At 41.6% G+C, this 27,634-nt stretch overlaps 1 protein-coding gene across 2 annotated transcripts in view; it reads left to right on the forward strand.

The window, feature by feature from the left end:
• The window catches only part of RARB (retinoic acid receptor beta), a 197,704-nt gene that overhangs the window by 75,236 nt on the left and 94,834 nt on the right, over positions 1–27,634 (forward strand). For both annotated transcript variants that reach the window (XM_040433155.1, XM_040433156.1), the window contains exon 3: positions 16,422–16,563. In XM_040433155.1, coding sequence (XP_040289089.1) covers positions 16,422–16,563 — 142 coding nt within the window. The remainder of the gene's footprint in view (positions 1–16,421; positions 16,564–27,634) is intronic.

A 27,634-nucleotide genomic window follows, 5' to 3' on the forward strand; every position in this document is an offset into this window, starting at 1 on the left:
AATTACTTTCAGTCTGCTGTAGTTCAGTACTCCGCTCTTAGACCTATAACCCAAAACTGGAGCCAAAATGATCTTTACAGTCTTATCTGACTTGTCTATGAAGCTCTAATTAACACAAGTGTATGCTGTGTTCATTAGTCTTGTTTTATCTGAGGTAGCGAGTCTGACAAAAAGTCAGTGCAGTTATCGTTAAAGTATTTGCAGCAGATATGAAAGTATATGTCTAATTAACTTGTGAACAACTGACATTAATTAGCTAATGTGTCACTCCAGCGCATTATTTTGTACTGATGAAGCTGGAATTTACATCAAAAGAAAATGACCATGAAGATGCAGTAGAAATCCCGACGGATATTATAAGGAAAGGAATTTAGCTTTGTCGATAATGTAGCTCTGAGAAATGAAATGGCACATTGTGATACAGGCAGAGGCATTAGCTATAGGGTGATCAGAGGTAGCAGTCAATACCGGGCCCATGAGCCTGAGTGGGCCAAAGACCCTTGGGCCACTTAAGAAGACATCAGAAGTGAATGCAGATCAAGTTACACCTCTGGCTGGGGGGGGTGCCATTTAAAATTTTTGCCTCAAGCAGCACTAGGCTATGTGCTTCCCTGCCCCTGGCCACAAAGCTCTGAGGGAAGGGGGACCATGCTGAACTCTTTCACCAGGGCCCATGAGCCTTTAGCTACGCCCCTGAATACATTACAGAAGTGTGTGAACAGCCCTTCTTACTTAGGCTCTATTCTCAGTTCATTTTTGGATTTTTGGCATATGTCAAACCTATCTATAGGCCTTGTTCACCAGATAGAGGGCTCAGTAGTGTCCTGTTGGCCTCTGTCAGGCTTGTATGTATCAGTATACCTTTTAAAAAAGATATATATATATACTGTTAAAAAACACATATACTGCTGCTTTACCTACACAGTGGACCACACAAAAAAAGTATCCCATTCAGTATACATTCTTTAACACTGGGGCTCATGGGCAACATATGCTACTGTATCGCATACAGTGAGATATGTCAGACCTTTCCCCGGCATATATTCTAAACATTAAGTTAAAACATGATATGAACAGAGCCTTAGGTTGTTCGACCATTTCAGCCACATTTATTATTGACAGGTACTGTCTCGATTTCTGGCACAGATGGTGGTACAATGGTTAGTTGCACCGCTGTCTGCGACTTCTCCCCTCTCACGCCAGGTCTAAAATTGTGGGCGGGGAAGGGGGCAGGCCCGTCTCATTAATCATTTTCTACGCCTGGTTTAGGCGTAGAAAATGGTCTAAATTTTAGACAGCTACGAAGCTGTCTTACAATTAGAACTGGCACTGGAGGCACCGAAGTTCATTACTTCGGTGGAACCACTGCCAGCGCAGGGGCTTTATTAAAGACCGGTGTCTAAAACGCTGGTCTTAATACATGTGCCCCTTGTTCCCTATCCACAGGATAGGATATGTGTCTGACCAGGGGGAGTTTTTGACCTCTAAAACCCCCAATGATCACAAGACAGGTAGTGTGCTGTCCATGGCGATCAAGACCAGCACGCGTCCTAGATTTACTGGATGTGTGAAAGAGGCCTAACATGAGCAGGCACCTAAACAGTCATAGAGCTCAAGAAATGAATCCATACCCCTTTGAATAGAGCAGCAGTCCATTCATGTTTTTATCTTAAGTATGAGATCCTAAAACCTTGTCTCTTGTTACAACAGATAGGGAGAAATCTAAACCGGAAGACATATGGCGGCTAGGTAGTTTGAACTAGTATAGTCTAACTAACAAAGAGCTCCCAAGAAATTCACTAGGTGTTTGTAAAGTCCGACCTCAGTTCCACCGACAAATGCCTGAAAAACAGCTAGAAATGCCCCTTTTAAGGCCTCATGCACACGGACTTGTCCACATCCGAGCCGCCCTTCTTTAAGGCTCAGATGGAGGACCCCCTTCACTTCAGAAGGGGCCTGCAAAGAAGATGCGGACAGCACGCTCCGTCCACAGCATCGCAAAAAAAAAATAGAACATGTCTTTTCTTGGTCCATTTTTGAACAAGAATAGGCATTTCTATCATAGGAGCAGGACGTTCCGTTCATCACTTTCCCTGAAGATGCCAAGGCACTTTAGAAGTGAAGTTGGCTAAAACTGCAGAATTCTTTGTGCCAGGGCTTCTACCTTAGGGTCCATTCAGACGGTGTAGTGTTTTGCGGACCGCAAAACACGGACACCGCACATTGCCAGCACTATATAGAGAATTCCTATTCTTTTCCGCAGCTTCGGACTAGAATAGGACATGCTCTATTTTTTTGCAGAGCTGCGGACGTGCGGATGTGGACAGCATCTTTTCCATCCCCATTGAAAATGAATGGGTCCGCACCCATTCTGCATAATTGTGGAACGGATCCGGACCCAAAGTGCGGACGTCTCAATGGAGCCTTATGTGTATGGCGGCAGCTTCCCATATCCCCCAGCAGATGATGTCAGGGGAAAGAAGGATCGAGAATGTTACATTTTAATGCCTGGTCCTTTTTGTTCACAGTTGAGGTGAGCCAGGGCCAGAGGTGTCCGATGGTGTTTTAATCTGCTCTTCCAACTGGGAATACATGTATTTCAGGTCACGCATGCATGTGTATGTGGGAGTCAGGAGGAATAGTGAAGGTGTATGAGTGCTTGACAGGGACTCCCATTCTCGGGATTGGTGAGGGTCCCAGTGGTCAGACCCCCACCGATTAGTTAGTTATCCCATCCGGTGGACAGGGGATAACTCCAAAACGTGGCACAATCCCATTAATCATTATGTGATTGCTCACAAATTGATATTTTTTCTCTATATTTTACACTTTCGATAGACCACAGGCATATATAATGTTCTTACAATATTCTGTAATGTCAAAGGGAACCTCTGTTCGTTGCCTAAATAAAATAAAATAAACTTCCAGAATTGTTCCTGAGCCCTATCAGGAAACTTGACATTTAGGTTAAAGCCCCACAAAATATCAGATAAATAAGCCCAAACAAAAGAATGGCAAATTTGGGCAACATAATACGAGTGTATAGGGGAGGCATCTACTCAGTGTCCAGGTCTTTAGCCATTTCCAAGTAATCCCAATTAATGCATGGAGACGTATAAAAGAGTAATTACTGAATATGTTTCTAGAAATGCACTGACGTTCTGGAAACAGAAAATAGAAGTTGGAAAAGCAATTACTTGGCGATTATGTCTTGCTTTATTTATTTAAAAAGCAGGGAGATTTATATAGCTACAAGCTACAGTATATAGTTACAGAGGTTAGAAGAGACAAATGTCTATCAGGTTCATCCTCTTGCTTACCTAGCTACATGGTCCACAGCAATGCAAACCCTTCCCCCAGGGTGATGGTCAGTTTTTCCTGATCTGGGGAAACATTTTTAACAATCTTCAGACATTACAACTCTCAGTAATATGACAAATATCTCTTAATTGCCATCATTTTGTTGTATTTCAGATCTTGCATCCTTTTTGCCTTTCTAATTGCATTCTAAACCTGCACTAGGTCTCCTCTTTTCTACAGTGTAGTGCCTAGAATTGTAGTTTTTATTCAAGAGTTAAAGGGGTTTTCTAGGGATTTACATATTGACTGCCTATCCACAGGATAAGTCATCATTATGGAATCAGCGGGGGGACAGACTCCTGGGACCGCGGCGCTTGGAGAACATTTAAGCCTCTTCCTAGGCCAAGTGATGTCATGGTCACTGGTCATATGGGCGAGGTGCAGCTCAGCTCCATTCAAGCAAAGCTTTTGCAGCTGCATATTGCCATATGACAGTATACTGTTTACCAGCACACTGTCTTTAAAGGAAATCGGTCACCAGGAAACTCACTGTTCAACTAGGGGCAATGCCTTTTAGGTCTAGCTCAGACCTCTAATACATTTCACTTCGGGATCTGTTGCTGTACAAAAAGCACTTTCATTCTGCAAATGAGCAGTTAAGTGCACCAAGGGCGGGCCCAAGCCACTTTGTGCACCACTGCTCCTCCTGCTTCCTCTGCTAGCCCCTCACTCTCATTCTTTGACTGGGTCAGGTTCCTGCATAATGATCTTGCCTGGTCCTGCCAATTAAGAAGGAGAAGTAGGTGTTGGCAGAGGAAGCAAGAGCAGCAGTGGTGCACAGAGTGGCTTGGGTCCATATGTATTAAAAGTACTTTTACTCGAAAATGAATCAACAGACCTCTAAGGGAAAGATAATTACATTCAGCTGAACGAGTCCTACAAGGCATTGTGCCTGGTTTAAAAAAAAAAACTTCCTGGTGACAGATTCCCTTTAAGTCCTTTTCTAGCTGCTTTTTTTTATTACATCAATAAATGGTTTAAAATGTAAAGAATATTCACAAATCCAATATGAAAGAATCATCAGAGATTTTTGGAGCCTATTGATATGATCAGCTGATGATCAGACTCTAACCATAACTCAGGCTTAGAGCTGTATTAGGCCAAGTTCTCACTTCAGTTATTTGGTCAGTTATTTCCATCAGTTATTGTGAGCCAAAACCAGTACAGGGAGTGCAGAATTATTAAGCAAGTTGTATTTTTGAGGATTAATTTTATTATTGAACAACAACCATGTTCTCAATGAACCCAAAAAAACTCATTAATATCAAAGCTGAATATTTTTGGAAGTAGTTTTTAGTTTGTTTTTAGTTTTAGCTATTTTAGGGGGATATCTGTGTGTGCAGGTGACTATTACTGTGCATAATTATTAGGCAACTTAACAAAAAACTAATAAATACCCATTTCAATTATTTATTTTTACCAGTGAAACCAATATAACATCTCAACATTCACAAATATACATTTCTGACATTCAAAAACAAAACAAAAACAAATCAGTGACCAATATAGCCACCATTCTTTGCAAGGACACTCAAAGCCTGCCATCCATGGATTCTGTCAGTGTTTTGATCTGTTCACCATCAACATTGCGTGCAGCAGCAACCACAGCCTCCCAGACACTGTTCAGAGAGGTGTACTGTTTTTCCCTCCTTGTAAATCTCACATTTGATGATGGACCACAGGTTCTCAATGGGGTTCAGATCAGGTGAACAAGGAGGCCATGTCATTAGATTTTCTTCTTTTATACCTCTTCTCTTGCCAGCCACGCTGTGGAGTACTTGGACGCGTGTGATGGAGCATTGTCCTGCATGAAAATCATGTTTTTCTTGAAGGATGCAGACTTCTTCCTGTACCACTGCTTGAAGAAGGTGTCTTCCAGAAACTGGCAGTAGGACTGGGAGTTGAGCTTGACTCCATCCTCAACCCGAAAAGGCCCCACAAGGTCATCTTTGATGATACCAGCCCAAAGCAGTACTCCACCTCCACCTTGCTGGCGTCTGAGTCGGACTGGAGGCTCTTGCCCTTTACCAATCCAGCCACGGGCCCCATCCATCTGGCCCATCAAGACTCACTCTCATTTCATCAGTCCATAAAACCTTAGAAAAATCAGTCTTGAGATATTTCTTGGCCCAGTCTTGACGTTTCAGCTTGTGTGTCAGCCTTTCTTACCTTGGACATGTCTCTGAGTATTACACACCTTGTGCTTTTGGGCACTCCAGTGATGTTGCAGCTCTGAAATATGGCCAAACTGGTGGCAAGTGGCATCTTGCAGCTGCACCGCTTGACTTTTCTCAGTTCATGGGCAGTTATTTTGCGCCTTGGTTTTTCCACACGCTTCTTGCGACCCTGTTGACTATTTTGAATGAAACGCTTGATTGTTCGATGATCACGCTTCAGAAGCTTTGCAATTTTAAGAGTGCTGCATCCCTCTGCAAGATATCTCACTATTTTTGACTTTTCTGAGCCTGTCAAGTCCTTCTTTGACCCATTTTGCCAAAGGAAAGGAAGTTGCCTAATAATTATGCACACCTGATATAGGGTGTTGATGTCATTAGACCACACCCCTTCTCATTACAGAAATGCACATCACCTAATATGCTTAATTGGTAGTAGGCTTTCGAGCCTATACAGCTTGGAGTAAGACAACATGCATAAAGAGGGTGATGTGGTCAAAATACTCATTTGCCTAATAATTCTGCACGCAGTGTAGTAAAGCCTACACAGAGATCACATGTACTGTAAAAATATGCATCTATTCTGTGTTTTTGACCCCCACCTGATCTAAATATCTGAAGTGTGAACTTTACTTACACTGCCTGATATTTGGGCAATGCGAGCGCCAATGGTTGATAACACATTCATCAGCGCTTGTTTGCATCGGCCTGATTACTATTTCTACCACAGTCATTCTGCTGATTATTGGCAGCACATCCATGATTTCATCCATAATCAGGCAACTATCATCCTGATGACGGATCTCCATTGGCAGACATACAAGCGTTTGCTCATTTATTGGGTGATCAGCTGTTGGATTATACTGGTCAATTATTGGGAACGATCCCTATGAAAGCTTTTCCCCGATAATTGGCACGAAAATCGTTCACTGTAATAGTTCCCATAGAGATTCTTTATTAGCAATTGGGAAATATAATGGCATTCATTATCTGGTCAGATGCCCTGAGATATTTGGGCAGTTTTGCCCTTTATGGGTCTCTTCAACCATTAAGCTTGTATTGGAGTTTGATTAAAACTGTGACATGACTGCAGTATTTGAATATATGCTACATGGGAAAAGACTAGAACCTACAGCCACTACTTTAACCATTGAGTTGAAAATAACACATAAAATTTATTATCTTGGTCATACATGCCAACATTTCAAGAAATGTAGCAACCCTGATTTGAAAAAAAAATTCAACGAGATTTTTTATTTTTTTTTAAGGTATATGTTTTCTGTAAAAAAAATAACCAAGCTCCTTGTGTTGGTGCCTAGCGGTAACAGGAAAAATGGAATGGCAATACATTCTGTAAAGTAGGAAAGGAAGCCCACTGTGGACTATAGGGCTGGTAAATGATGTAGACATTCAGTGCACCGCAGACCACCCTGGGGAGCACACAATGAAAGCAGCAGGCCAATTGGCTTCTACACTAGAAAGAGTTATGAAATGCATTGGATTATATTTTATAATGACTTATAGTACTTATTGCGGTAGAGCTTATTGATACTTACTTTGAAATATTTAGCAGCGCTAAGTACTATTATATTTAGCAGGTGGTTTTACAGTTATCAACAAATGTGTACTTTCCTGGCGAAATACTCTAAATTATGCTCCCCTTACTGCCCATCGGGGACTCCTCCAGCAAATAAACAAACATCAGTACCTTTTCGTGGCTATCTTTCATTGCAAAGAAGCCGTTTTTATAGCAAAATTAAGATATCTAGTTTCGTATAGCGGTTGTACTTGCCATTAGCTAATGATGTATTAATATTATTGCCTGCACACGGAAACACTAAAAATCCAGCAAAGGTGTCTTCTTCTGTTGTATTACTATTTTTACAGTGCTTTCTAGTACTAGGCTCTACTTACAATTGGTAGACTGTAATTGTGTTTGTCTTAATTACAAAATTAAGACAAACACAATTACAGTCTACCAATTGTAAGTAGAGCCTAGTACTAGAAAGCACCGTAAAAATAGTAATAATTGACTAATGTAAAGTTCGAACGAATAGTTACGGTAATATAAAATATATTGCCCCGTCTTTAGTAATATGATTGAGCCTTGAATGTCGTAAAATTCACCCAAATATTAGCAAAGTTTTAGACATATTTATGAAGCAAATGTGCCTAAAAACAATAATCTCCTGCTCCTCGTTCAGTGAGGGAGTGACTTAGCTGGACATGGGCATGGCTTAGCAAAAAGTTTGTGGCCTAAAATGTGATAATGTGTTACAAAATTTTGGCACAAAATTCTGTCAATCAATCGGTGGTGGAAAGTTGGACAATATTGGCCATATTGATTGTTACTCAAGTTTTTCAAAATGATATAGAACTAATAAACAGATCCATAGTGTGACCTGTATTTACATGTGTTTTGTAATGGTGCTGGATATATGATTTCAAGATGACCATGACCCAGTGGCAGATTATTTTTTGGGTCAATTCATGCTTAGTTTAATAATTTATGTAGCATGTCTATAGCTTAAATAACAGCATAAAATGGAGACCACCAGCATCAGCTCATGGGATTAACTACCAGCATAGAAGCTTATACATTGAAGGGAGGCCTTTTCCACCAAGGAGTGAGGGGCAGTTAAAGGGTTTCTATCACTTTGTTTCACCTATTAGCTTTCAGACACTAGCGATCCGCTAGTGTCTGCTTTATCTAACATCCTAATATAACTGTTTATTGGGCAGCCGTTTTAGCTAAAAAAATAACTTATATAGATATGCAAATGAGCCTCTAGGTGCTATGGGGGGCGTGATTAGCACCTAGAGGCTTCCGTCTACCTTAACAAAACTGCCGCCTCCCAGCGCGTCCCTCCAGCCCGCCCATCTCCTCCGGAATGCGATGCTCCTCGTATTCGGCGCATGCGCAGTGAATGTCTGGTCGCTTTCCTGCTCAGACATCATCTCCACTGCGCCTGCGCCGATGACGTCATAGTGCTCCGAGGAACAGGCGCAGTGGAGATGTCTGAGCAGGGAAGCGATCAGACATTCACTGCGCATGCGCCGAATACGAGGAGCATCGCATTCTGGAGGAGATGGGCGGGCTGGAGGGACGCGCTGGGCGGCGGCAGTTTGTTAAGGTAGACGGAGCCTCTAGGTGCTAATCACGCCCCCATAGCACCTAGAGGCTCATTTGCATATCTATATAAGTTATTTTTTTAGCTAAACGGCAGGACAATAAGCTCTTATATTAGGATGGTTAGATAAAGCAGACACTAGCGGATCGCTAGTGTCTGAAAGCTAAATAGGTGAAACAAAGTGATAGAAACCCTTTAAAGGAATTGTACCAAGTATGAACGTTATCCCCTACACAACACTCTGCTATTTCTGGCAGCCACAGAGAGAATGAATAGAGTGGAAGCTCAGCCTGCCACTCCATAAGGATGGGATCCCCATTCTCAGGATAGGTGGGGGTCCCAGCAGTCGGACAACCAGTGTGCACAATCCCTCTACCATGGTATTACTTTTTTTATTTTTACCAATGTGTGTCTTCTTCCTTTGCTGTGATATCACGGTGTGTATTGTGATATTTTTTGTGCATTATTTCTGGTTTATATTAAAATGTGCTGTTGGCTTTCTTTTGCCAGTTACATGTAACATTTAAAGAAAATTGGCCATAAACTGACCATTGTTTAATACCTGATCCTAGGGTGCGAATTCACCATTTTGGCTGTATATCTTCTCTCCCAGTCCTCTGGCATAGCAGCCTTGATTCCAGAACTCATTCAAAGGTTCCTTTTGTCTTTTTTATTGTTTTCAAATAGCCATATAACTATATATATAGTCTATGTTACTATAGGGGACATCCTCTACGTCTGGAGGAAAGAAGGTTTGTACACAAACATAGAAAAGGATTCTTTACGGTAAGAGCAGTGAGACTATGGAACTCTCTGCCTGAGGAGGTGGTGATGGTGAATTCACTAAAAGAGTTCAAGAGGGGCCTGGATGTATTTCTGGAGTGTAATAATATTACAAGCTATAGCTACTAGATTTCTGGAGAAGCAGTGGCGTACCTACCATATAGGCAGACCACGCAGCTGCTATGGGGCCCATGAGGAAGAGGGGCCCGCAGTGGAGGAGAGGCCCCGCCCCCTAATTGCTCCGGTCTATCTTTCTAAAGCTAAAGGACCTTTAATGATGTCATCACAGGTCCTGTAAGGGAACTGCACAGTGTAAAGTGTAGTTCCCAGGTTAGAACAGTACATCTGCCAGGACCTGTGATGACATCATCTTCAGCATCATAGGTCCTGCAGGATCTAGGAAAGGAACTGCACCAAAAATGGTGTAGTTCCTAGGTTTGAAAGGTACATCTGCCAGGACCTGTGATGACATAATCACAGGTCCTTCAACCCCTAACAGTAAGTATTAGAAGTTCACAATCAGCTCTGCATTGATCCATACAGACTGGAATGGAGTGGTAAGAGGAGGTCCTCCACTTCTTGTCATTTATTCCCCCCCCCCCCTCCATGCCCTGTTTTTACTGATTGCACACTCATGTATAATACTTCAGACAGGTACAGTGACCACTACCTCATGTACCTCACACACAGTGACCATAATGCATAACTGACCACATATTTCTATAAACAATGCATCTACAGTATTCTACCTTGTATGCCTCACATATATATATATATATATATATATACACACACTGCATATATTAAACAGTATTATAGATGCAATATATACAGATATATAATATATATTGCAGTGTACTGATATGTGAGGTACGAGGTATAATATATGCAGTGTGTATAGATATATTGTATATACAGCAGTGTACTGATATGTTAGGTACGAGGTATAATAGATGAAGTGTGTACAGGTATATTGTATATACAGTATTGGATTGATATGTGAGGTACGAGCTGTAATTTATACCTCACATATCAGTACACTGCTATATTTACTATATACCTGTACACACTGCATCTATTATACCTAGTACCTCACATTACACTACTGTATATACTATATATCTACAGACTGCATATAATATACCCTGTACTGCACATATCAATACACTGCTGTATATACTATATACCTGTACACACTGCATATATTATACCATGTTCCTCATATATCAGTACACTGCTGTATACACTATACATCTGTACACACTGCATCTATTATACCTCTTTTGTCTGCCAGGCCTGTTTTGTAATCCCAATCCGGCCCTGATGCATAAATTATAAAACGCAGCAGCAAGAATAGTTCATGGAACAAAGAGAGAGGCCTGGAATGGGTAGTGGGAGGGGCTATAAAAGGGGAATGGGGGCCCAATTTAGATTCTTGCTATGGGGCCCAGTGATTTTTATGTACGCCCCTGTGGAGAAGGGCCGTTGATCCAGGGATTACCTGATTGCTTGAATGGAGTCGGGAAAGAATGTTTCCCTCCTAAAATGAGGAAAATTGCCTTCTACCTCGTTTTCTTTTGCCTTCTTCTGGATCAACTTGCAGGATAACAGGCTGAACTGGATGGACAGATCTTTCAGCCTTATAGACTTTGTTACTATGTAATAACTGACTGACCGGTGAAGGATATTTGGCAAAAAGATAAGGCTACATTCACACATTCCGTCATGGATCTGCAAAAACGGATCCGTTACAATAATAAAACAGCATGCATCCGTCATGAATGGATCCGTTTGTATTATCTATAACATAGCCAAGACAGATCCGTCATGAACTCCATTGAAAGTTAATGGGAGACGGATCCGTTTTCTATTGTGCCAGATTGTGTCAGTTTCGTCGAGCGGACACCAAAACGCTGCAGGCAGCGTTTTGGTGTCCGCCTCCAGAGCGGAATGGAGACTGAACGGAGGCAAACTGATGCATTCTGAGCGGATCCTTTTCTATTCAGAATGCATTAGGGCAAAACTGATCAGTTTTGGACCGCTTGTGAGAGCCAGAAGCCGAAACGCTAGTGTGAAAGTAGCCTAAAATAAATATGCCTCTGCTGGTGTTTTGAGATATCGGGACCCTTAATATGATGTAGTGATGGACAGAAATGTAGTGATAGAACATTGTAGATGCCTTTGCTCTCGTGTTGTATTGTGAATGTCTATAGCAGGCTGAAATCAGAGGTGGGCACATGTTTCTCTATGTGACTCTGTGGAAGGCAGGTTTATGGCAGTCAGAGACGCTGTGATAATTTCATCAGTAGAAGACCTTTGCAGCTTTAAGCTCTGTGAATAGGAGGCCAGGCTAAGCTGTGTGAAGTTGCTAAGTACATGAGCCGATAAGACAGCCAATGTTCTACCTGTGCTCAGAACAAATGAATGACCTTACTGATCCGATAATAGGCGGCAAGAAGAATATGGATTGTGAACAAAGTACAGCTGAAGGCCCCATACACCTCATTGTTTAGAGGACAGTAAATAGTAGGTCAATGTAATCATCTCAGGCTCTAACCTTTGCTCTTCAGCACTAGCCGGTTAATAACTACCAAGGGTTCTCCCCTAACAAGTATGCTGGTTTTCATTTTGAGTTTCATCATATCCACAGCATTCTTGTGCTTTCGATAGACAAATTACACTACTGAGTTAAAGGGGTTATCTCACTTCAGCAAATGGCATTTATCCTGTAGATAAAGTTAATACAAGACACTAATGTACTGTGATTGTCCATGTTCCTTCCTTTGCTGGCTGGATTCATCTTAACATTACATTATATACTTCCTGTTTCCATGGTTATGACCACCCTGTAATCCACTATAGGAAAAAGAACCACCCTCTTTGGTGGCCAGGACCAAGGGAATGTGCATAGGCCAGCTTTTTTTCCTGTAGAGTACAATCCCGACCACCGCTGCTGGATTAGAGGGTGGTCGTAACCATTGAAACGAGCACTGTATAATGTGATTAAAAAATGTATCAAGCCAGCAAAGGATATGGACAATCACAATACATTAGTACCTACCTTCTATTAACTTTTTCTACAGGATAAATGCCATTTGCTGAAGTGACACAAGCTCTTTAACATGACATTTGCTTTATCATGAAATTATAAGGCTTTGTTCACACGTATTCAGGCTTGTGTAAAGCTTCTGTTGGCTTGTGTAAAGCTTCTGTTGGCGTTCTTGGAAAATGTGACAAAAAGATTAGTGCTGCATGCTCTTTCTTCCCATCATTAAAATGATGGAACTCAGAAAGACCCTATTATAATAAGTCCATGAAGACCGCCAGAAGCTAGAATCCATCAGATTGTTGATCCTTCCGTTAGAAACAGTAATGTGAACTGTAGTAGTTGAATTGTAGTAGTGGTATTCTAGCAGCGTACAGGAACAGATTGTAAGAAGAGCAAAGGGGCAATTGCTCAGGGGCCTAACCACCTAGAGGCAACCACCTCTTAGTTCCACTAAGCTCCAACCAGACAATCCCACTGGGAAGACATACAGTAATAGTAGGAAGATCTTTCCATAGTTCAGTGCTCCAATGCACCACTTGCCTGCAATGATACTTGGAATGAATCCTGTAGCCAAACATTCATGTTGTTGCCATAGGAAAAGGAAATAAACAACTGTACTACTTTAGCCATCCTCATACATATTTTTTAGGTATCTGTCAACAGTTCTCCAGTTTATGGCCACACATGGTATTACTAGTGTATGACCATCTTAACCTAGCCACACATGGTATGACTAGTGCATGACCATGTTAAAATAAACACACATAGTATGAGGAGTGTATGGCCATCATATCTTAGCCACAATGGTATGACTAGTGCATGACCATCTTAACATAGCGAAATATGGTTTGACTAGTGTATCACCATCTTAACTTAGCCACACATGGTATTACTAGTGTATGACCATCTTAACCTAGCCACACATGGTATCAATAGTATATGACTATCTTAACCTAGCCACACATGGTATGACTAGTGTATGACCATCTTAACCTAGCCACACATGGTATGACTAGTGTATGACCATCTTAACATAAACACGCATAGTATGAGGAGTGTATGGCCATCATATCTTAGCCACACATGGTAGGACTAGTGCATGACCATCTTAACATAGCGAAATATGGTTTGACTAGTGTATCACCATCTTAACTTAGCCACACATGGTATTACTAGTGTATGACCATCTTAACCTAGCCACACATGGTATCAATAATATATGACTATCTTAACCTAGCCACACATGGTATGACTAGTGTATGACCATCTTAACATAAACACGCATAGTATGAGGAGTGTATGGCCATCATATCTTAGCCACACAAGGTAGGACTAGTGCATGACCATCTTAACTTAGCCACACATGGTATTACTAGTGTATGACCATCTTAACCTAGCCACACATGATATCAATAGTATATGACTATCTTAACCTAGCCACACATGGTATGACTAGTGTATGACCATCTTAACATAAACACGCATAGTATGAGGAGTGTATGGCCATCATATCTTAGCCACACATGGTAGGACTAGTGCATGACCATCTTAACATAGCGAAATATGGTATGACTAGTGTATAGTGTATCACCGTCTTAACTTAGCCACACATGGTATTACTAGTGTATGACCATCTTAACCTAGCCACACATGATATCAATAGTATATGACTATCTTAACCTAGCCACACATGGTATGACTAGTGTATGACCATCTTAACCTAGCCACACATGGTATGACTAGTGTATGACCATCTTAACATAAACACGCATAGTATGACTAGTGCATGACCATCTTAACATAGCGAAATATGGTATGACTAGTGCATGACCATCTTAACATAGCGAAATATGGTATGACTAGTGTATCACCGTCTTAACTTGGCCACACATGGTATGAATATTACATGACCATCTTAACTTAGCCACACATGGTATGACTAGTGTATAACCTTCTTAATCTAGCCATACATGGTATAACTAGTGTGTGACCATCTTAACCTAGACCCACATGGTATGACTATTGTATGACCATCTTAACCTAGCCACACATGGTATGAGGACTGTATGGCCATCGTAACTTGTCCACACATGGTATGAATATTACATGACCATCTTAAACTAGCCACACATGGTATGACTAGTGCAATGATGGCTAACCTTTGGCACTCCAGCTGTGATGAAACTACAACTTCCAGCATGCTCCATTCATTTTTATGGAGTTCTGAGAACAGCCAAGTAAGTGTGCATCTTAGGAGTTGTAGTTTTACCACATCTGAAGTAATACCATGTGTGGTATTACTTAGCCATCACAGGTCTAGTATATGGCCATCTAAACTCAAACACACATGGTATGAGGAGTGTATAGCCATCTTAAGTTAAAAACACACATGGTATGACTAGTATATGACCACACATGGTATGACGAGTGTATGGCCATTGTAACTTAGTCACAAATGACATGACACTGTTCCTTTGCCCAGCAACCTCCACCAAGCTTGATCCATTACTGGTAATGCATGTGTTCATGAATGTCCCTATTCTCCGCACAGTATTTCACTTGTTAGAGCTGCAGTTTGTGTTCCAGAGCTGCTCTTCCTACTGTAACACTGGGGCTTCAACTTGTAACATTAGTAAGCAGTTCTGAGCTTATCAATCCTTGTTTTATGGTCACGTAATATAACAGATTATCTGACCAACATCTGTCCAACCAGACCAATAGTTGGTGTGTATAACAAACGATCTGTGTGTAATACAGCCTCTACCCGCACACAGGGTTACATGAACACGTCCAGGGGCGGACTGGGAACTTGAAGTGGCCTTGGAAAAAAATAACTAAAAGTGGCCCCTTGTTGTAGGCAGCTCCAAATTAACAGAAGGAGGGGCAACACAAGTAAATGGGGTCAACAATGCCATAGTGTAAAATACCATCCCAGCAGAACCAAATAGCATAGTGTAACACAATATACTGCCCCAAAAGCGGGCCCTCTGTGGTGGCCATTAATAGCTGCCATCTCCTGTCCTCCTCCTGTTGTCTATGGAGCAGGGGGCTTAAAAAAGTGAGATGCGGACCACAGCAGTTGAATTCAGGAGGTGGTACATAAGTACCTGATTCTCACAGCGTTAATTACCACTGAGAGCTCATTATGTATCTGGCCAGCGGGTGGCTCCTTGGGGCATCGGCCCACCGGGAAATTTCCCTGTAAGGTCTTTGGCCAGTCTGCCCCTGAACACGTCTATTCAGGGAATGCATGGGGAATAATAAGGAATCATCCTGTAGGGCCTCTTAGCAAAGTAAGGATTGTGGTAACAATTCACCACGACCAATGTTAATCTAGAAACCATTCTAGAACTGGGTTCCATTTCCTTCTTTCCTTCATCTCTCAGTGATCTCCATTCAATTCCCTATGCCCCTTTAACATAGTACATTGCCTATATGGGAGCACAAGGCTACCATTTTCCACTCATCAGATGTATGCTATTCTCTCCAGCACTCTTTTTGACGTGGTGTATTCTTAAGGTTAATTAAGTATATAGCCCTCTTTTAAGCATATCACCCCTTGACAGGTAGTAAGATAACATAATATAGGCTTCTAAATGTACTCCTAGTAAATAACTAGTTAAACTCTTGATGAACCTTTGTTCGTCTGGCCGTAAAGAGCTATCATATAGTCTCTAACAGACAGCAAGTCCTCCAGTATCAGTTTCGTAACTCCACTTCATAATCTGGTCTATATACTTTGACACACAAGAAGTGTCCTACTCCAACCAGCAAGGAAAATGATACAAAGCCTTTAATTTTTGATACGCTTTTGAAGAGTCATATTATCCAACATTTTCCATTTAATGGCTTTTAATTACCTTAATTGGGCAATCTGTGGTGTGACCAATGCACATTTATTCTCCTCTGCCTCTCTCACTACAGGGCTTCTTCAGGCGGAGTATTCAGAAGAACATGGTTTACACTTGTCACAGGGAAAAGAACTGTGTTATCAATAAAGTGACACGGAATCGCTGCCAGTACTGCAGACTACAGAGGTGCTTTGAAGTGGGAATGTCCAAAGAATGTAAGTTGAGTAAATAATTTCCACTTAAAATACAACATACGTATTATGTAGTCGTGGTTCTGACTAGTTCTCATCATCACTTTGCCGGAATTTGATAAAGGCTATGGACAATTTTTTTATGATTGCATTTTGGGCTTAAAATTCATTTTTTTCACTTTGTCTTTAATTAAAAAAAATGTCAACAGTTTTTGTCCTATAAGGTTAAATTTCAGCCTGTCTGCAAAGTGTCTTACTTTCAGTTTTACACTAAGTCCCGTCAGGTTGCATCAAACTAATCAGAATTTAGCTATAATAAGTGTTTCTGAGCTGTCGGCTGTCAGGAGCTGTAAGGGCTTCATATGTAGCCATCAGAACAGCAGCATGAAGGGACTGAAAAACCTGAAAGTAGGACAAAAACTGAAAAATTATTTTAGCCTAAGGCTATTTTCACACTAGTGGCACGGACCTCCGGCAGGCTGTTCCGTCGGGTGAACAGCCTGTCGGATCTGTCCTGCCGCTTGTGACCGTGTGGCCCCAGACTGCCGCTCTGTCCCCATTGACTATAATGGTGGCATCGGCGGAGGCACGGCAGCGCACGGTGAGAGGCTGCCGGAATAAAACTATGATATATCCAACATTTATTCCGGCAGCCTCTCGCCATGCCTCTGCCGGAACTCCGCACCGCCCCTTATTATAGTCAATGGGGACGGAGCGGCAGTCTGGGGGCACACGATTACTAGCGGCAGGATGGATCCGACAGGCTGTTCACCCGACGGAACGCTAGTGTGAAAGTAGCCTGAAATAGGCAAAATGTGATCATAAAAGATTCCCCCCGAAGGCATTCATAGCCTATAAAAGTGGCAAGTATGTCGCCTGATGGTCCGCACCCAACCAGAAAGCAACATTTACAGAAAACAGAACATTCACAGGACATACTATTATACTGTAATGTTTATAAGTGTCTTTATGTCTATATATAATGTTTATAGATAATGCATCTCTATGAGGAAATCACATTTTATGCCAACGACGAAAGTCTGCTCGGCATTTCATGCCAGCAAAAGAATAAAGTAAGGATGGTTCTTATGAAAATAGATGTATGTGAAGAGATGCATATTTTGACAGTTCCTCCTTGTAAGATTGGTCCTTTGGCAAAATACAGATGACAAAGTGTCCCTCAAGCGTTCAGCTGTAATTTGGGAGGAAATCTGGCAGTAAGTGTTCCATATCTCTGTAGTTCCACCACAGGGGAAATTAAGCATTCTAGAACAGGTTGTCCAGAGCAAGAAATACTCTTTATAACTGCTCGCCACTCTGACCAGTAGTTGCGGTTCCTAAAACCCTATTACCCCAACAGGGTACATGACCGTGCTTTTTCTAGACATTCCCTTTAAAGCTATCAAACGACATGTCCTTTGCACACTTTACATGCTTTACAATCTCTTTAACCTTTTTATCAGATAACTTTTACCTACCAGAATACCCCTTTAAAAATCTATCTACTATCCAAAGGATAGGGAATAACTATCAGATGGGACCCACACCGATAATGGGAATAGAGGCCCCATACCCCCTGCAGGCCCCCTGCTGCTCCGCTGAAATGACCGGAGTGGCCGGTTGCACATGTACAAGGCCACTCCATTCATTTCTATGGGAGTTCCGGAGATAGTCGAGTACAGCGTTCCGCTATCTCCGGAGCTCCGATAGAAATGAATGGAGCGGTTGCGCACATGTTCGACCGGCCGCTCCAGTTATTTCAGGGGAGCAGAAGGAGGTACGGACCCCCACAGATCTGATAGTTATAGATAACTTTTACCTACCGGAATATTAATTTAAATCATTTTCACCTTTTATGATTCTAAATGTGGTGGAGGAGATGTTGACCCAGCCTCCATCACAAAACCGTAGCGCCCATTGCGTGTAAATATCTTCATCCCATGTCTTTTAGGACTGTATGGTTCATTACCTTTATTTAAAAAAAGACCCGTCACCTCTCTTTACATGTCTTTTTTAGCAGCTATACAATAACAGTTTTGGGTCATTTTTTCCTATAAGACGGGGGGAGCTGGCGACCCAGTATACATTTCTTTCCATGACCATATCTTTTTTCATTTCAGAATGATAATAATACATAGGCCCAGATTTACAAAAGTGTCTGTGCCAAAAATCTGTCTAAATTGGCGTAGGTAGATACAATCAGGGTCATTTATTAAGACCGTGGTTTTAGACAGTGGTCTTAATAAGCCCCTGTGCTGGCATTGGATCCGCCGAAGCTATGCGCATGCGCCAGCCTTTATATAAATTCAGCGTATATAGCGCCAGTCTACATGTTAGACAACTTCTTAGCTGGCTTACATTTAGACAGTTTTTTATGTCTAAAACAGGTATAGAAAATTATAAATGAGACGGGCCTACTGGCCCGTCCTCCTTCCCCACCCACGTCATGCCCACTTTTTTAGACCTGGCGTAAGTGGGAAAAAGTTGCAGATTGCGGTGCAAATAACCTTTGCACCACAATCTGTGCCAGAAATATGCCTAATATAGGTATATTTCTGGATAGTAAATGAACCTAATGTTTGCTCAAATTGACGCATCTAGGGCTTCTACACTTTATTTCCGACATGATCCACAAGTGGTGGGACTTCACTGGGAAGGGATAGGGCTTCATGGGAAAGGGGGCAGAGCTTAAGAAGCGTAATTTTGTACCAAATTGTGCCATGAAACTGGTGTAAAATCTGTCTCAAAGTAAGCCAACCAATAGTTGATACAGAGACAGAGAAAAGTGTCTATACCGCACCAGATTTATCCTCCAGCCTGTGATAAATCTGGTGCAGGTCTAGACAGCCTTTCTACGTTTTCTCCATCTGTAGAGTTAGTAAATCTGGGCCATAGTTCTGCGTAGTTTTGGAGCCTATAACTGTCGTTGAGAATCCTCATGTATTGCTATTTTTTCATGGTGCCGTTTACTGTGATTAGGTTCCCTGGTCCATTGGCTGAAAAACAAAAACAAAGCATTAGGTTCCCACCACCATGTTTGACAGTGGGGATGGTGTTCTTTGGGTTGAAGGCTTCTCCTTTTTTACGCCAAATGAAGGAAACATCATTGTAACATAGTAGTAACATAGTACATAAGGCAGAAAAAAGACATTTGTCCATCCAGTTCGGCCTGTCATCCTGCAAGTTGATCCAGAGGAAGGCAAAAAAAAAAAACTGTGAGGTAGAAGCCAATTTTCCTCACTTTAGGGGAATAAAAAATTCCTTCCCGACTCCAATCAGGCAATCAGAACCAAACAATTAAATTTTTGTTTCATCTGACCATAACACAGAAGACCAGAAGTCTTCTTCTTTGTCCAGGTGAGCTTTTGCAAAGGCCAAGCGAGCTTTTGTGTGCTTGGTCTGCATCTGTGGAACCCAGCAGTGTGGAGTGTCTGTTGGATTGTCTGCCTTGAGACATTGCCACCAGCAGAGCCCAGATTCACCAGGATGGCCTTGGTGGTGTTCCTTGGATTCTTTTTCACCTCTCTAACTATCCTACTGGCCAGCACAGGTGTCACTTTTGGCTTCCGACCACGTCCTCTGAGATTTTCCACAGTGCGGAACATCTTGTATTTTTTGCTTAAATGTAAATAAAAGCTGAGAAATGTTTTTTTTTTTCCACAATAATGCCTCTTGTACATCGTCTTATTATCTTTTGGGAGACACCTATGTCATTTCCCGTCAAATAATGACTTGGTGGTTGAATAAAAGTAACTTTAAGTGAAAATTTGCCAGGGGTATAAATAATTATGGGCAGCACTGTATTCATTCCACCCTGGTTCGAGCAGCCTGAATCTGCTTTCAGGTTCCTTTAAGAGACCTAAGGAGCTGTGGCTTCCTTCCAGGAGTAATGAATGAGAGACACATTCCGCGGCTAGACTAGACTTATTTACATTTTCCTTATAAGAGATTAAAATGTAAAATTGCAATGTCTGTGTCGCAGCGGATCATTTGTGCAGAGGAACTTTTTGTGATGGAGTACTCCTGATTAAATATTCCTTACAGGCTTGGATTTTTCAATTCCGATAATGTATATGTATACCAGTCGGGCAATCACAGAATTTTAATTATTTTGCCAGTCAAAGAAGGACCAAGTTAGAAGCTGAAAAAAAGGGCTATTTCTGTTCAAAGGATTACAGTGAATACCAAATCCCCTTGGTAACTCATTCAATTAACATGTTGCACCATTTTACTTAAACAACTGCTGTGCTTAATTCATTTTAATGTGTTTTAGCCCTCAGTCACTTGGAGCTCTCTAAAGACGGAGGTGGGAAAATACTTGTTGGATGGGTTGTGTGGATGTGAATTTAGTCTACAAAGCTGTGATTAAAAGTTTGTGCTTTTGGTCTTAAAAGTAACACTTTGATTGCTTTCTTGGGGGTTAATTAAAGTTTGAATGTACTATGTAGACCCTCAAACATGACCTACTTCAGTACTTTGTGCTCCTAAACTTCTTTGCAGCAGATAGTTTGGTTACGGGAGGGTAGCTATAGAGGGTATAGACTTAGCAATCACATCCACCCCTGGCGCATGAGGAGGCCCAAAGGTACCTCTGAATGGCACATGCAGATTTTGCTTTGAGGCCCAAAAGTTTCAACACAAGCCTCTGCTTGGTTAATAAACTGAGAAGTATCATTTATTAATAATTCACTCAGATGACAGTGCATTGATTGGTTCACAAGTCCTAATGGTATCACCTGTCTGGTTCTTGCATGGATGTGCTTCAACCATGGGTTTGATTCCACCCGAGGCTACATGGGTACAATGAAAATGCTATCGTCAGATTTGTTCTAAGTTCTTAAAGGGGTTTTCCGAAACTAATATTGATGACCTATCCTCAAGGTAGGTCATCAATATCAGATCAGCGGTGGTTCGACTCCCCTTGTTTACCTGTTCACTGTTGACATCTCAGTGGTGAACAGTGTAATTACAAGTTGTCACATTCACTTCAATGGATGGCTTCTTGTAATTACACCTGCTCGCTGCTTTGATGTCCTGTGGATAGGTCATCAGTATTAACTTTCCGGAAAACCTCTTCAACATATATATGCTACACAAGATAGTAAAGGAAATAACTATATTTATGTGGTTTATCGTTTTTTTTTTTTAGTCTGGATATACTAGCTCCTCTGCTCACTGATATAATCCATTTATGTCTAAGGACTGATTCATACAACCGTGCTTGGTCCAGGAAACATGGTCACATTTCCCGGACCGACCATGGCTCCCCTGACTCGAACTGACTGCATTTATGATACAGTCAGTTCTTATCTGATCGTGGGTCTATTTTGCTGTGCTCGCAATGATGGCCGCATCTCCCGGACTGACCGCAGCTCTCCTGGCCAGAACTGTGTGCATCATAGAGATTTATAATACAGTTCCTCTCTGATCATGAGTCTATTGTACAGTACTCGCATGATGATGTCCGTATCTCCTGGACTGGCCGCAGCTTCCTTGACGCAAAATGATTGCATCATAGTCATTTATGATAGTCAGTTCTTGTCTAATTGCGGGTCCCTTGTACTTTACTTACACGATTATGTGAGCACAGTACCATAGACTGACGTCAGATAGGAACTGACTGTATCATAAATCACTACGATGCAGTCATTTCGGCTCAGGGGAACCGCAGTCATTCCGGGAGATGTGGCCAGCACCGGCCTGTGTTTCTCGGACGTGGCTTGTTCGTATGAATCAGCCCTAATATTCACATGCTACTGATAACAGAAACTGTAAAAGAGTCTCCTCGCATTTTACAGGCTGCACATCAACGCAACAGCTTATGTAGGAGATTCAGTATATTCTACATATGTATAGAAACGGACAGCAGTGTCTGATTAGTGGTTGGACCACCACCAATTAGGTTGTGTTTTTATATTCTATTAATAAGTCATCACTGTATGTGATGGGAAAAGCCCTTCAATGAAATATGTAGACCGGGATGTGAAGTATTCTTTTATTTTCAAAGTTTTTTTATTGTGGAAATATTAAAGAACAAAAACAGCAGTACATCGGTACAATTATTTTATATTGGCATACATCTTGAGTTAACGACAACAGATGAAGTGGTCATTCTAGTCTTGGGACCGGATGTAAAGTATTCTGATACACAGTTCTTGATACATTTGTCCTCAGCGTGAATGAGGTTTTTAAAATTTTGTTCATACGATGCAGTTCACACTCAACAGTTTTTGCCATTTTATTGCTTTTCTTTCATTGCCTTTAGGTTCCTAAAACTGCTTCTTTGTATAAAAAAAAAATAAAACAAGATAAAAATTTCAATATTTGGTTACATGAGGGAGTGGAGCAGCTTCCTGCCCTTTGTTGCAATCTAGAAAAGTCACACCTGCTTGGTCTTGTATTTGCTGAAAATTCAGTGGTACGAAAAACAATTGTTTGTAAAGTGGTCGTATCAAAGGGTCTTTTTACACATTCTGATGTAGGGAGATAACTAGTGCCGATCAGTGATATAACTAGTCAATCAGTGCTCATTAATAGGGCCTTTACATAGACTGATGGAAACAGTGTGATGAGAGAACGATCCTAAGTATGTTCTTGTGCCCCCAAATAGTTTGCACATTAATAATGTCTGTAAAGCGTTGCAGAATATGTGCCATATTTTATAAAAGTAAAATAAATTGTCAGCAGTACAAAGGATTATGTCTGCAGATGCATCAAAGATCAGTCCAGCTGACAAGCAAGCTTTTGCCTGTTTATAAGCTGATTGGTGGGTTGTTTAGATGAGTCGATGATCAGCTGAACAAATGTTTAGTTGTCCATCAAAACTTTAAGGCCAGATTCACACAGAGCATTGTCTTGCTGCTCTGTTGGTGAATAGGAATTTATGGACTTTCCATTGACATATTGCAGATTTTAGCATCTACGAAGCCAAATGCAAGTTACTTATTATCAGCTTGAAGTTTAGTTTATGTTTTTCATTATATTTTTGCTTGTCTTTTTTTATTATTTTTTATATTGAGCGCATACTTGCATTCCTCATCTGCTTAATGTGTGTTGTAAAATCATAGATATGAAAAGTAATTTAGATTTTAAAATTGAAAAATGTTCCTTCTCCCCCTCTGCATCCCAAAGTATGTGTGAAAATGATTTGTAATTCTGATATTTTACATGAAAATAAAATGCTAAATCCTCTTTGGAGCTATTCTAAAACATATGCCCATTTTCAGCTCCACTTTACAGTTACATGTACAAAATGAATTTGCATAAAACTGATGCAGAGCTGCATTCACAATTACGTAAGCTTCAGAACTAAAATCTACCAGCATCCTTACTGGCTCAGTATCTGCACGGAGCCCTGGTGATTTGCCTTCTGGGGAGTATGGTCTTTGCTTCAGGCAATTTACAGTGGCATGCAAAAGTTTGGGCACCCCTGGTCAAAATTACTGTTTCTGTGAACAGTTAAGAAAGTTGAAGTTAAAGGGGTTATTCAATCCCTATAATGATCCCAAAATGCTCTAGAGCATACTTACCGGTTGCCCAACACCTATGTCCCTCTGGATCCCTGCAGGTGACACTAGGGAGGCTGGTCACCATTGCGGCCTGCTATTGGCTGCTCTCCCCATCGCTGGATGTTTTGATCTGCACAACAGGGAGAAGCAGTGGTGGCTGTTTAGGGATCCAGAGGGATGCGGGTGCCGGGGAGCAAGTAAGTATGCTCTAGAGGAGGGCCCTGTGCATTCTGGGGGTCATAATAGGGATTGGATAACCCCTTTAAAAGGGTTTTCCGAGATTTTTTTTACTGACGACCTATACATAATACCAAGCACAGTGCCGTACATTATATAGTGGCTGTGCTTGTTATCGCCCTCAGCCTCATTCGCTTGAATGGGACTGTGCTGCTCCTAGGCCATCTAATACATGAATGTGTCATCACTAGCCTGGGAAAGGCAGAGAGAAGGCCGCGGGGCTACTGCGAGCACCGCTGCCTTTTAAAACAGTTGATCGGAGAGTGTCTCAAGTGTGGGACTCCAACCAATCAGATGCTAAGGACCTATCCTGAGAATAGGACATCAGTATGACAATCTCGGAAAGTCCCTTTAAAGATGAACTACACTTTTCTGTATTTTAAGCAATATCAGTGTATTATACAATCTTACAGTACCTTGCAAAAGTATGCGAAGCCAAGGAGATTTGAGTGCTTAGATAACTAACTGATGTCTCTGACCTTAAATAGCCCATTAGAGTTAAGGTTTGTTCATAATCATTGTTAGGAAAGGCCAGGTGTTTTAAATTTCAAAGCTTTATAAATACCCAGACTCCTCTAACCTTGTCCCAAGAAACAGCAGCCATGGGTTTTCCTAAGCAGCTGCCTAACACTTTGAAAATGAAAATGGTTGAGGCCCACAAAGCAGAAGGTTATAGGAAGATAGCAAAGCATTTTCAGGTTTCCATTTCCTCAGTTTGAAATGTAATTAAGAAATGGCACTAACAGTGGAGATCAAGAGACGGTCTGGAAGACCAAGAAAGATATCAGAGACAGCTGCTCATAGATTTGCTAGAAAGGCAAATCAGAACCACCACTGGAAAAGACCTTTAGGAAGACTCTGGAGTTGTGGTACATTATTCTACTGTTCAGCTACACCCGCACAGATATGGCTTTCATGGAAGAATCATCAGAAGAAATCCTCTCCTGCATCCTCACCACAAAATTCAGCACCAGAAGTTTGCAAAGGAACATCTAAACACGCCTGATGCATTTTGGAAACAATTCCTGTGGAAAAATGAGGTTAAAACATAACTGTTTGGCCACAAGGTATGTTTGGAGTAAAAAGGGCACAGAATTTCATGAAAAGAACATCTCTCCAACTATTAAGCATGGAGGTGGATCAATCGTGATTTAGGGTTGTGTTGCAGCCAATGTCACAGGAAACATTTGGCGGATAGAGGGAAGAATGGATTAAATGAAATTCCAGCTCTGGAAGCAAACATAGCACCAACTGTAATAAAGCTGATCCTAAACACACCTCAAAATCCACAATAGACTATATCAAAAGGAGCAAGCTGAAGTTTTTACTGTGGCATAGACATGACACCATTGGGCCCAACAGATGCCAAAAAATAGCAGCTTTATTTGGACATTGTATAGCACTGTAGTAGACTCATTCATGTATGGAGATGGTGTTTGGTCACAGTATGCTGGTATTATTTGAGTGCTGTATAGGACTGTTTACTTCGGTATCGTGTTGCACCTCTATATAGTGTGACACAGTGAGGGGAATGGTCTGGGAAAACAGGTATTTCCCTCCCAGCATGTGCTGCTGGGCTGATTTGCAGCCAGGTGGGGTCAAATACAGGACTGGATTTTAATTGCCGGTCCGTGTTTTTGGCAGCACCTGGTTGTCCTTAAATAGGCAGCTGCGCTCAGCAGCAGGATCTCTGTGTTGGGATCTGAGGCTTGGTGCCAGATTGGAGGGCTTGAGACCCATGGGCCGAGGAAACAGGCCCCCTAAAGCTTGCCGTGGACTGCTGGAGGCAGAACTGACATCAAGGTGACTTGTCTTATATGAACTTTCCAATTTGTGTGAAGTAACACCAAGATGTACTTTACATTGTGTGTGAAATAAACACCAAGACTGCAAAGTAACGCATTGTTTGTGCATTTGCCTCAAGTGTGAATAAAACACTGAAGTTTTGCATTAAGAACTTGTCTTTTGCCTCTGTACTGCGTCTGCTTACCCTATCTACCAGAGTGAAACCCCACAATAGGTACAGGTACTGTATACTGTATACATGTTGGCAGGTGGAGGTGGCATTGTATACCATTGTGATTTAGGCAGCTGTATGAAAGTTTTGATTGGCCAACATATGATACTATTTGGGCACAATGTTATATGGAGCCTATATTGTTTGGCATGGTTGTCTGTACACTGTATGACAGTACACCATTTGGGGGTGAGAAGCCAACCTAATACACTGCACAGTGCAACATCCAAAGTAAGGCTTGCCCTGATTTCGCATCTATTTAACTTAAACTTTTAAATTGTTGCAAAGTGATTCTTTGTAATTTTATAAGTTGTCATCCAATAAAAGGAGAGGCGTCCTCAGTTGTAGTCACCAGGAGTGGACTGGAAAATTAAAGTGGCCCTGGAAAATAAAGTAAAAGTGGCCCCCATGATGTAGGTGGGTCCAAATTGACAGAAGATGGGGCAACACAAGTAGATGCGGCCAATACAAATTGGCAGGGTCAGTAATACCATTGTGCAGCACAGAATACCATCCCACAGAACCAATTACCATAATGCAGCACAAAATACATCCCCACAAGCTGTCCCTCTGTGGTGGCCGTCAATAGCTGCCATGTTCTGTCCTCCAATTATCTCTAATATGAATATAGAACAGGGGGCATGGGAGGTGAGATATGGGCGACAGCACCTAGCCAGCCCTAACTTCTGCATGCTGCCTGGAATCCCTTTAATAATGACCCATAGGAGTATGTACCTGGCCAGTGGCAGTGAGAAGGGCTTGGGTGGCCCTATAGTCTTTGGCCCTCCGGGAAAATTCCCTGTGGGGTCTATAACCACTCTACCCACCGGTAGTGACCTTTGACAACTCCCTCCATAATTCACATAGACTCATTCAGATTTGAGTCCATGGTTTAGTATAAGAAAAGGTTATAAGAGCAAGAATTACCCTTTGTCCTTTTTCTTGATGATGGAGCCATTATCCGCTGGCTTCATTAAAACATATCCATTCGGAATTTTTTTACTCCATTGAGTGTTTAAAGTAGACCTGTCAGTCCTCCTGACATGTCTTAGTAAGTGCTTACATTCCCCATGAAATAACAATGCTAGAGCGTCTTTTCTCAGAACTCTGCCTTGTGCTGTTCCTCTGTTGTTCCCTCCTACAAATGTATAAATAAACTGTTAACCGTGTTATACCAGTCTGAGGTGTGTTCCCACGCACCCCAACATTGTCCAAAATCAGTACCGGTATCAGACGGCATTAGAACCCACCTTTGACAAGGCAATTGTTAACAATCCCTCATCAATTTATCTATACATGTCTAAGAGGAATAACAGAGGAATGGCTTAAAGGG

Source organism: Bufo bufo, chromosome 5 (assembly GCF_905171765.1).
Source record: "Bufo bufo chromosome 5, aBufBuf1.1, whole genome shotgun sequence".
In the NCBI taxonomy this organism is placed as follows: domain Eukaryota; kingdom Metazoa; phylum Chordata; class Amphibia; order Anura; family Bufonidae; genus Bufo; species Bufo bufo.